The sequence below is a fragment of the Molossus molossus genome, unplaced genomic scaffold (assembly GCF_014108415.1).
Source record: "Molossus molossus isolate mMolMol1 unplaced genomic scaffold, mMolMol1.p scaffold_m16_p_21, whole genome shotgun sequence".
Classification (NCBI taxonomy): domain Eukaryota; kingdom Metazoa; phylum Chordata; class Mammalia; order Chiroptera; family Molossidae; genus Molossus; species Molossus molossus.
The window spans coordinates 5,397,136-5,408,892 of record NW_023425357.1 but is presented as its reverse complement, the minus strand read 5'-3'; the positions used below and the strand labels follow the sequence as shown (position 1 = coordinate 5,408,892).

General features: G+C 51.8%; 1 protein-coding gene across 2 annotated transcripts; it reads right to left on the bottom strand.

Moving 5' to 3' along the window:
- Positions 1-1,730: 1,730 nt before the first annotated feature.
- Positions 1,731-11,363, bottom strand: HAS1 (hyaluronan synthase 1). Of its 2 annotated transcripts, none has more exons than XM_036274017.1 (5): positions 11,307-11,363; positions 7,096-7,803; positions 5,318-5,543; positions 4,609-4,741; positions 1,731-2,718 (listed from the first exon to the last, which is right to left on the bottom strand). In XM_036274017.1, the coding sequence occupies exons 1-5, from the start codon at positions 11,313-11,315 to the stop codon at positions 2,043-2,045; spliced, it is 1,752 nt and encodes a 583-aa protein (XP_036129910.1). In that variant the 5' UTR covers positions 11,316-11,363; the 3' UTR covers positions 1,731-2,042. The 2 variants fall into 2 exon arrangements, with proteins under 2 accessions (XP_036129910.1, XP_036129911.1); XM_036274018.1 differs by having other exon boundaries at positions 7,096-7,800.
- Between the last annotated feature and the right edge of the window lie 394 nt (positions 11,364-11,757).

Genomic DNA, 11,757 nt, shown 5'->3' with positions numbered 1-11,757 from the left:
AACAGCGCGGCTCTAGCATGTTTGGCCTGAGCGGCCGGAGTTGTTTACTGAGATCGGAATACTGCAGCAGGAGCAGGTTTCACCGGAATGAAAGAGGAGGATGGGAAGACGGATCGGAAGTTGAGTCTAGTTCGGTATCCAAGCGGAAATGTCTTGGAGGTAGTTTTGGTATAGAAGTCTGGAATTCAGGGGTGAGGTCTGATCTGAAGATAAACATTTCAGAGTCCACCCTGTTGTGGCTCAGTGGACTGAGCTTTGTTGTCCCATGGACTAAGTGGTCCCAGTTCGATTCCCAGGTTGTGGCTTGATCTCCAGTAGGGGGCATACAGGAGGCAGCTAACCTATGTATTACTCTCACATCAATGGTTCTATCTTTCTCTAAAAAAAAAAAACAAAACATTTTAAAAAAATGAATAGAGTTCTCATTTAAAAATTTTTTTTCAGCGTCCCACCCTGGCCAGTTTTGTTCAGTGGTTAGAGCATCATCCTGAGGACTGAAGGGTCGCAGGTTTGATTCCCAGTTAAGGGCATGTACCTGAGTTACAGGTTTGATCCCATTCCTGGTCACGGTCATGTGGGAAGCAACCAACTGATAAGTCTCTCTCACATCGATGTTTCTCTCTCTCTCCCCCCTCTCTAAAAATCAATGGGAAAATATCCTTGGGTGAAGATTAAGCACCCCCCCAAAAAAATTTTTTTTCGGAGTCCCTTCTCCAAGCATGAAGTGCGAATGAGGCATTCGGTGCCATAGCACTGGACGCACAGAGGAAATGCGTGTAGATGGATAAGAAGACGGTAAATTTCTCTAACGTTAAGCAGTAGGCAACATTGAGAGGAACCCAGAAGAAAAATGGAAAGTAAGGCAACTGGCATTCGGAAAACCAAGTGAAGAAAGCATATCGAGCCCAGACCCATGTGGCTCAGTTGGTTGAATGCCATCTATTGCTCCAAAGTATGCTGGCTGGATACTGCTCAGACCACATGCCTGGTTGTGGGCTTGATGCCCGGTAGGGGGCATGCAGGAGGCAGCTGATTGATGTTTCTCTCACCCTTCCTCGCTCTAAAATATATATGGTGTTCCCCCAAAAAATGTATACACAACTTCAAATAATTATAAAGCCAGTGTTTATTAAAATACATTGCATTTTCAAAATGTAATAGAATCTGCAGACACCCTATATATTTTTGGGACACCCTGTATATATATATATGAAAAAGACAAACATGTCGAGTGGAAGGGGTTGGCACGGAGCACAGACAGTTCACCCTCAGTAATGCGGGAAGGTGGCCTGTGTGGGCACAGATGCAGATGAGTGAGGATCATGAAGGTGGGGACTTGGAAGGTTTTCTTCTCACTTGTTTTCTCAATGAGGTAAGGTGACGCTGCGGGAGGAGGTGGTGGGGTTTGAGGAGAGAAGGTATGTTACCCTTCCTAGAGAGTAAGCTGAGTGGACCAGGAAAACACCATCTGGAGTGCCTAACGGTGTCCGCACTTGGCGGGTGCTCTGTAAGTATTGATGAATAAGGAGCTGGGCAGTTCCACGCCCACAACAACCTGACTCATAGGGTTAATATTCCTGTTTTCCTTCAAGGGCACTGAGGCCCCGAGGAAGGAGGGTATCCTAATGTCAAACAGCTGGAACCCAAAACCTAGCCAGAAGTCCCCAATTCTCAACCACACAGTCCCTTCCATTTTCCAAAAAAAAAGCAGTGGAGGGAGAAGTTTGAAAGAAAATAAATAAAATTCTTTATTACATCCTAATCACACAGTACAAATGGAGATTAAATACGAGCAGGGAGAAAGCAGGGGCCCCTACCCCCCTAAAACTCCACACCTTGATCAATAAATACCCCTCCCCAGAGACCCACAAGTCCCCGCCCCAGAACAGTCCAGGCTGAAGAATCTTCAGTTTATTCCCTCCCTTCATAGAGGAGGGAAACTGAGGCCCAGAGGATTCGCCCAGCAAGTTCGTGGCTCCTGGGGCCTGGTAGGTCTCTTGTCTGCCCAGAATACCCCTGGGCCGGCACCCGCGCACCTGGGCTCACACCTGGACGCGGTAGCCCCCTGCCCGCCGCCGGCAGAGCCTCCGCACGCCCACCCAGTAGAGGGTGAGCATGAGCACCCAGTACCCCACGTAGGCGCCGGCCCCGGCCGCCAGGTGGTAGGCCTCGGCCGCCCTGGACGGCCCGCTCCAGTCTGCCCTGGCCTCCTGCACCACGCTGCGCACCAGGCCACCGAGCAGCAGCAGAGCCCAGAGGGCCAGCGGCAGCACAGGGACGTAGTTGGCGGCCAGCTTCCTCCGGCCCGAGGTGCCCCAGCCGCTCTGGTTCATGGTGGCCAGCGCCAGGAACTTGGCGGGCAGGAGGCCGCCCATGTAGAGGGGCGCGTAGAGCGACAGCAGCAGCATGCGCGCACAGCCCCGCAGCCAGGCCGCGAAGGCCGCCTTGGCCAGCGCCACGCCCTGCACGCACAGCAGCACCCACAGCAGCGCCCACGGGCGGCCAGCGTAGAAAAGGCGCAGCACCGTGGCCGCCACGAAGAAGGGGAAGAGTCCCGAGACCACCGCCTCGTAGGTCATCCACGCGTGGTGCCGGTGCCACCACAGCGCGTTGTATAGCCACTCGCGGAAGTACGACTTGGACCAGCGTGTCTGCTGGCTCAGCCAGCGCAGGAAGGAGGCCGGCGTCTCCGAGTAGCAGCGGGACCGGGAGGTGTACCTGGACAGGGGACAGGGAAGTGGCATCAGCACGGCTTTCCTTGGGGATAGGAATCCGGAACCAGACGTGGCCACCGCCCATGACCCCTGGACAAGTATTCTCAACCTCTCTGAGCCTCAGTGTTACCATTACTTTAAATGGGGTGAACAGCCCTGGCCAGTTTGGCTCAGCGGTTAGAGCGTCGGCCTGCGGTCCTGAGAGACCTGGGTTCGGTTCCCGCTAAGGGCGCGTACCTCGGTTGCAGTTTGTCCCCAGCCCTGGTCGGTTGTGCGGGTGGCAGCCACTCGATGTGTCCCTTTCACATCGATGTTTCTCTCTCTCTCTCTGTTCCTCTCTCTCCCTCCCACTCTACCTGAACAAAAAATGGAAAAATGTCCTCGGGGGAGGATTAAAAAATAAATAAATAAATAAAAATAAATGGGGTGAACAGTGGGTCCTGCCTGACTGTGAGGATTCAATGCCAAGTGCTTAAAACCAGTATGTAGTACTTGTTCAATAAACGTTAGCTACTATGTACTACTGTTTTCACAATGACTAACAGTACTATCGCCATTACTAATACCATTACGGTTACAGACACTATTACTAATGCCGTCACTAATCCATGATGAATACTCTTGGGCTTACTGTTATTGGCGGGCCCCGTGGTGAGGAACAAGCCAGCCTTGGTTCCTACCCCAGAACAGCCCATGCCTGGAGCTTCTCAAGGGAACAATCAGCCTCCCTTCCTGTGGCCTTGGTAGACATCACTAATCAATCCCTGCGGGGGTTTGCAGCCACACCCACACAAGGCGAGAATCCCTTTTATGGGGCATCATCAGGTGGCCACCAGCAGTTTGTTAGGAGGGATCAAACTATTCTGTCCCCAAGGGCATTGCTTAACAGTGTCCAGTCTCCTTCCTGTGTCACTTGGCATCCTCATGGCCTCCCTGCCCCCCACCCCAGTCTATACTCAGAAGAGCTGCTAGAGGGAGGGATCCTTTTGCAACATGTCTCCCCTCCCTCATTTTAGGTCCAAGTTCTCACCCTGGCCCACATGCCTTTCACGAGTGGACTCCCTGTTCACTCTGTCCTCCTCTCCTGTCTCCCTGGCTATTGCTCCAGCGGCACGGATTTCAGCCTTCATCCCGAACTTTCCTGACACCCTAGTTAGCATTTCATTCCCTACCCCTCAACTTCCTATCCCCCTTCCTGGCTTTATTTATCCCCATAACATGTATCATTGTCTACCATACTATACGTTCTACACTTTTCACGTTAACTGTCTGTCTCCTCAATCAGCATAAGCATGGATTTGTGTCTTTTGCTAACTGCTACATCCTCAGAGCTCAAAACACTGTAGGCACTATGCATCTGCTGAGCGGGTGAATGCATGGGTTTGGTTTACCGCCAGTTCTTTCTGGCCCTTCTACTGGGTCTAGCTTTGTAGAAATCACTTTCCCCTGAACCTCACCTGCTCGAGCCCATACTCCCCGAAGCCCCATGGAATCACATCTCTTCTTCCCGAAGCATTTACTGGTGAAGGCGCTGTCCTGTCCTTTCGTTCTGCTTGCTGGCTCCCTCACTAGTTAGATCCTAGTCTATTAGTTCTCTCTTTCCCTTCCCACCTCACTTAGAGTAATTGTGCTGCCACGCGGTCATCTGTGTGCTCCATGCAAGTCATCTCACCCATCTCATATTGCATCTTCTAGGTGGGATGCCCCACCCTCATCTTGACTCACTTGGTAGAGTCCATTGAGTCACATGGTTCAATGCAAATGCACCCCCTGCCCCTTATGGTCTCTTCCTCTAATGTCTCACTTGGAAGAGCCCATTGTCCTGTAAGTTGCTTTGGGTTTGGAGAATTACAGACACACACACACATTTGACCACCTGGTCCCCTCTGCTTACTTGGTGGCATAGCCCATGCTGAGCATGCGGTTGGTGAGGTGCCGGTCATCCCCAAAAGTGCAGTGGGTGCCCAGGAACTTCTGGTTGTACCAGGCCTCAAGAAACTGCTGCAGGAGGTTGTTCCTGTATAGGCCTAGGTTGGGGGAGGAGGAGTGTCAGCCTCTGCTATCACCAACACCATCCCCACTCCTGTCTCAACCCAACCCCTCTCCAAGTCCAGCCCCATCCTTAACCACTTCAGTCTCATTCTCAGCCCTATTGCTAACCACAACTCCAGCCCCAATCCTGTCCTCAGCCCCACACCCATTCCAGACTTGCCCCCAATCCTGTCCCTGACCCATACCACTTGGACAGCAAGCCCACCCCAGCTTTTCCCCAATCCCATATCTATTCTCAGCCCTGCCCCCGACTCATACTTGTCCAAAACTCATCTCGAACCCCAAACCCGGCCCCAACCTTGGCCTTGACTCCAAACCCATTTCATCCCCTTCCCAAAACCCTACCCCCAGCCCAGTGGTCCTCTACACCCTTTCTTAACCCATTCCCACCACCAAACACCATCCCCACCTCCAACTTCTTATCTTATCCCTACCTCCAACTCCTGCCCAAACCCCATCTTTGTCCACAATTTCAATCACATCCTCAACCCGTTCTGGTGCCCCTTCTTTGCATCCCATGCATAGCCTGCCCAAGCCCAAGCCCTGCTCACCTAGGGGACCACTGATGCAGGACACGCAGTGGAAGTAGCTCTGACAAGCCCGCTCCACGTTGAAGGCCACCCAGTACCGCAGGCTGCTCAGGAAGCTAACCCAGGAGTCCCGAGGGTTGAGGATCCGCACATCCCCCCCAACAGCCCCGACCCGGGGATCATCATCCAGCACCCGCACCAACTCCAGCAGTGCCATGGGGTCCAGCCTTGTGTCCGAGTCACAGACCTGTGGGGTAGAAGGGGCCAGAATCAGGCTAGATCCCTGAATGGAGCTGGTGCTCGAGGGGAGAGCACCAAGGGGTGGAGAGCAGCTGGGACACTCTACAGCCAATTTGAACATAACCTTGACTTTTTAGTGATTTTCAATGTCTAATCATAGTTTAAGATGACCCCTACCCTCCCAAGACCCGTGCTGTTGTATAATACCCTCCCCTCTGGTGTTTGGGCAAGACCTGTAACTTTCCTCTAACCCACAGAATATGGCAAAAGTAGTGGGACGTAACTCCCATGTTATATAACCTTTTGTGGAAATGGTGAAGGGGGGTTGCAATGTAATTAAGGTTCCTAATTTCTTTTCAGAGAGAGGAAAGGAGAGGGAGCAAGAGATAGAAACATCGACTGGCTGCCTCCGGCATACCCCCTACTGGAGATCAAAACCTGGGCACGTGCCCTGGCGGAGAATTGGACCTACAGTCTCCTGGTGCATAGGCCGAAGCTCAGCCAACTTAGCCACACCAGCTGGGCAAGATCTCTAATCTCTTGACCATTAATTAATGAAAGAGATTATCCAGGGTGGGCCTGACCTAGTCAGGTGAACCCTATAAATGAGGGTCTAGAAGTCCGAGACTTTCTGTTACTAGAAGAGGCAAGCTACCATGAGTTTTATGACTTCGGGGGAAAGAAAAAAAAATTCTGCCAACAAATATGTGAGCTTGGAAGAGGCCCCTGAGCCTCAGATAAGACCCATGATTGCGGCCTGATGATACCCTGAACAGTTAAGCTTTACCCTGACTCCTGACCCATGGAAACTGAGATAATGTGTTTTGTTTCCAGTTGCAAAATGTATGGTCATTTGTTATGCTGCAATAGAAAACTAATGCAAGACACTGACGAATGAAACGCTACACTGAATGACTGAGCGAATCATTAAATGAACACACGAATCTCTAATTGAATAGATAGGTAAATGGGAGAAAGATGAACAAGAGAATCTTAACAATGGATGAAGGAATCTTCAATTTAATGAATGAACGAATGGTCTCCATATTAGAGGGATAGATGAATGCATGCATGAATGCGTGAAGGAAAGAATTTCTACACTGGATGAAGAAAGGAAGGAACCTACACGGGATGATGAATAATAATGGAATGAATGATCTCTCATTGGTTGGATGGATGGATGGATGGATGGATGGATGGATGGGGAAAGAAAAAATTATACATTGAACGGATGAATTATTTTCTTTTACATTTTATCTTCAGAGAGGGAGGGAGGGAGGGAGAGAGAGAGAGAGAGAGAGAGAGATTGGTTGCCATCCGCAGGACCCCAACTGGTGCCGGGGACAAACCGCTACCGAGGTACATGCCCTTGACAGGAATCGAACCCGGGACTCTCTGGTCCGCAGGCCAACGTTCTAACCGCTGAGCCAAACTGAGCAGGGCGAATGCTGAATTAATAAAGGATGAAGAGGTTCGTTGCCATCTACACCCAACAAGGGTCTCAGGGAAGCGGGATTCGGGGTGTGAGGGTCCCGTGGGGTGGGGCGCCTTCCACTCACCTGCACGTAGTCCACCGAGTCGCCGAGCGCCTTGAAGGCGGTGTACATGACCTCGCGCTTGCCGCCCCAGCGCTGCGCCACGCACACGCACCGGCGCGTCCTCACCAGCGCCTCCACCGCCAGCCGCCCGGGGTCCTCGGACTCCACCTCCCGGTAGGCGCCCGCGCCCGCCGCGCCCGCCGCCGCCGGCTCCCAGGGCTGGTGGTAGTTGCCGTCCCACACGTAGGTGGCGGGGTCCTCGTCGGCGAAGATCTCCCGGAACATGTCGACCATGTAGAGGTCCTCGGCACGGTTGCCGTCCACCACCATGAGGACGCGCAGCCGCGCGCGCGGGTACAGCAGCGCGCGGGCGGACGCCAGGCACTGGCGCAGGTACGCGGGGTCCTCCTGGTACGCGGAGATGGTCAGCGCCACGCTGCGCGCCGAGGCCGCGTCCAGGGGCCCGCGCGCGGCCGCGCGCCGCGAGGCCGCCGCCACCCGCCGGTGCTCCAGGTAGGCGAACAGGCTCTGCGCCACCAGGTGCGCGGACAGGAAGGCCCCGTAGAGGCCGAAGGCTAGGAGGCCGTAGCGGTCGGAGGCCAGCGGCACGCCGGCGGCGTAGGCCCAGGTGATGAGGCCCAAGATGAGCAGCGCGAAGGCGATGGTGAGCACCCGCCGGGCCAGGCCGGAGCAGTGGCGGGCTGTCCCGCTGGGTTTGGGCGCGTCCTGCTGGAACAGGGAGAGGACATCACAAGGTGAAAGGGTCCGTTCCGGAACGGGTGGCCTCCTGGGTTTCTCCCAACCCAGTGATAGCATTCCCCTTTTGTAAAAAAAAATCCCGAGTATTGTTCTTTTCATTAGTTAAAATAATTGTGGCAGTTATCAAGGCCGACTGCCCTATTAAACTGATTCTAATGCATTTTCCCCACATTTTTAACAGCCCTTAAATCCATGAGGGTTACACTCAGTGGAGTGTCACAGTTTAATTAACAAGGGTCTTCTCCTTTCTTGGTGGCATATAAAATAATGATTCCTCTCATAATCAGAGGTTCCTTACTGTTGAGACAATAATGGTAATAATAACATACTGGGCATCTAAAAGAACAATACAATATGGTATGTACCAGGGGCTGCTCTAAGCCTTTTTTTAGGAACTAACATTTGAATCCTCACAACAGGTACAATTATCATCATCACTATTTTTAATCCTCTCCCAAGGACATTTTTTACATTGATTTTTAGAGAGAGTGGAAGGGAGGGAGGGAGGGAGGGAGTGGGAAGAGAGAAAGATCAATGTGAGAGACACAAATGGACTGGTTGCCTCCTCCACACACCCTGACTGGGGCTGGGGATTGAACTTGCACCCTAGGTATGTGCCCTTAATGGAGAATCAAACCCACGACCTTCCAGTGTGCAGGCTGACCACTCTAACCACGGAGCCACACCGGCCAAAGCTATCATCCTCATTTTACAGATGAGTCACACAGGTGCAGCAACCTGCCCATGGTCACATCTGGAAAGCGGAGGAGCCAGGATTTGAACCCTAAGAATCCAGTCACTAAGCTGCAACCTTGTATACTGGATTTATTCCTCTGGAGAACCCTGCAGGACAAGATAGTGTTTACTGCCACCATTTCAATGGCAAAATCTCAAACAGGTGAGCCTGGAGGTGTAGGTTGCTCAAGGTCTCTAAGCCCACAAGTGGAGGAGATTTCTCTGACTTCCCAAAGGCATAGTTCACCTTATCCTCTCCCCGCATCTCTGACAGGGCCAGGTGCCCAGTATGTGAGGCTGGAAAAGCCCAGAATTGGAGGGAAGGGGTGCCTCCAGTTTTATTGGCTGCAAAATGGGGTTTAGCCTGTTCCACGTACCAAGCACTGCTCTAGTGAGGTAGGTACTGTTACTCTCTCCTGTTACAGATGAGGAAACTGAGGCACAGAGAGGTGTACCCTCTTGCCCAAGGTCCTTCGTCAGCCTGGCTCCATTGTCCCCCTCTATGCTAAACTGCCTCTTATGTCACCAGTTTCCACCTTGTGGGTTTATTATGAATTAAATGAGTCATTAAGATATAGAGCTGTGCCCTGCCAGTTGGTTAGAGCGTCATCCTGATCTGCCACGGTTGTGGGTTCGATCCCTCGTTAGGGCACATACAAGAATCAACCAACAAATGCATCAGTAAGTGGAACAACAAATCTCTCTCTCTCCCTTCCTCTCTCTCTAAAACTCAGTAAATAAATTTAAAAAAATTTTTTTCTTTTAATCTTCACCCAAGGATATTTTACTATTTATCTTCAGATAGAGTGGGAGGGAAAGAAAAGGAGAGAGAGAGAGAGAAACACTGATAAGAGAGGGACACATCAACTGGTTGCCTCCCACACGACTCCAACCAGGGCTGGGGACAAACTGAAACTGAGGTACGTGCCCTTGACCGGAATTGAAAACCGCAACTCATTGGTCCTCAGGCCGATGCTCTACTGCTGAGCCAAACCAGCCAGGGCATAAATAAAAAAATTTTTTAAATACAGAGCTGTGTTGTCCAATACAGGAGTCACCGGCCGGCTACTGAGCCCTTGAAATGCAGCCAGTATGACTGAGGAATGGAATTTTTCATTTTATTGTATTTAAACGAATTTAAATATAAACAATGATCCTCGGTCCAGTTATTGGAAAGCTCTTACGTGTGTTTGGAACGAGCAGGATCTGTGTTCTTTTTCAACTGTAAATTTTACAAAATCTGAGTACTCCCACTGAAAATGTAACATCTGTGGCAGATGTGCTGCACATCTGGAGCTTGAAGCCTGAGTATGAAAACAAGAAAGTAAAAATGTCCCGTTCGTGTTTTTGTACTGATCACATACGAAAATGAAGATATTTTACGATGCACTACATATCTGTGGCCCAGTGCATGCACCTTTTTCACTACGGCCCGCAGCTAACACCTGCTGTTCATGTTTTTCAAAGGCTGGAAAAAGCCAAGAGGAAAAATATTTGGTGGCACATGAAAATTATATGAAGTCCATGACATTTCAGTGTCCTTAAATCAAGTATTTATCAGCACACAACCACGCTCATCTGTACACATTGTCTGGGGCTGATTTCACACCAGGCCAAAGTTCAGTTGCGGAGGAGACCGGAGAGCCCACAAAGCTTCAGATATCAACTACCTGGCCTCGTATAGAAGTGTGCCAACCCCTGGTACATGGGGGTCAATAAAATATATTACTAAAACCACTTTCACCTGTTTCTTTTTACTTCTGGTCGTGTAGCTACGAGAGAATTATAAATTGTGTGCGTAGTCTATGTCCTGTGTCTACAGGACAGGGTGAGGGTGCAGCTTTTAGCCTCCTGCAAGTAAGCGCTCAACACTGACAACTTTTATTCTTTCTTCTGGAATCCTCCTGCTGTGCCCTTCACCCCAAACCGAGCCCTGCCTGTGTTTCTAGGGGTGGCCAAATTTCTGCTGGGGATCACAGAGACCCATGGGCATCAGCAGGGTTTTAATCCCAGCCACACGCATGAACAGACATGTATCGGCCGTGGACACACATACCCCCACACATATAATCACACATGACGACTGACACACAAACGCCGATGTCCCAGAAGATGACCCAGACACGTGTTCTAAGACAGAACTTAGTGATCCTGAGACCCCACTGACAGCCATACAGGTGAACTTGGGGACATACACCTCTTGGCAGAGAGGACCAATACTGAGAAGAGATGCCCACCTGACAACAGGCACACAGACACCCACTCAACAGACACACACGGACACCTACCTGTGGGTCTGAAACAACAGGACAGAATTAGGAAAAGTAGAGTTTGAACCATATGAAATCGCCATTTCTACAGGCCAGGAGTGGCCAAATATCGGGGATTTCATTTGGTTCGATGTAAATTGAACACAAAAGGAGAAATACGGGACCACGTGTCAAAAAATACCCCCCCCCCCTCTTCCCGCACACAGACACTCACGGATTTATAGCAACATGAACATGTCACATGCTATAGGTCCAGTGGCCAGGCGCACGCAGTTGGGACGCACACACTCAGCCTCATGTGGTCACTGTCCCACAAAGACGGTCGCTGTCACCCACCTGAGCTCACACAGGAAATCTCTAGCGCACGCGGTTCCCCTGCACACGTGGTCACACGCCTAGTAGTGGTGCCCCTGGCCTCAGCCCCCACCCCCCCCCCACACACACACACACACTCTCTCATGCACATACCTGTCTCATTGATGCGGGTCCGGCTGGGCTCTCTGCTCTCCTGCTGCTCTCAGAGTTTCTCTGCGGCCCCAGAGCTTGGGGGGGTCATTTGAAGACCAGCGCGGGCGGGGGCGGGAGGAGGGGCTGACGTCAGGGCTGAGTTGGGCCAGGGGCTCTGAGGTCACGGCCGCCGGGCAGCTCCACCCGCTTCCCGCCAGTAGCCCCCACCGCCTGCGCCCAGATGGGCCTTCCTGCCCAGCCCCGCATCAGCAGCGCCCGCCCCTGTCCTCCTTGGTCTCCCCCATCACGCCCCTTCCCTCTCCTTTCTTCTCGTCTCTCTCCGCTCCTGTCCTGTCTCTCTCCATCCCAGCATCTCCCTGTCTCTCTCTCCTGTCTGGGTTTCTCTTCATTCCTTCCTCCACCCGCCTTTCCTCATCCCCATTTCTCTCTCCTCCCCCTTCTCGTCCACCGA

Coding starts and splice junctions, on each gene's coding strand:
- HAS1 (XM_036274017.1), bottom strand. Junction 5,544..7,095: donor ACTCGGTGGACTACGTGCAG/GTGAGTGGAAGG, acceptor TCTACCCCACAG/GTCTGTGACTCGGACACAAG. Junction 4,742..5,317: donor CTGCATCAGTGGTCCCCTAG/GTGAGCAGGGCT, acceptor CCCCCAACCTAG/GCCTATACAGGAACAACCTC.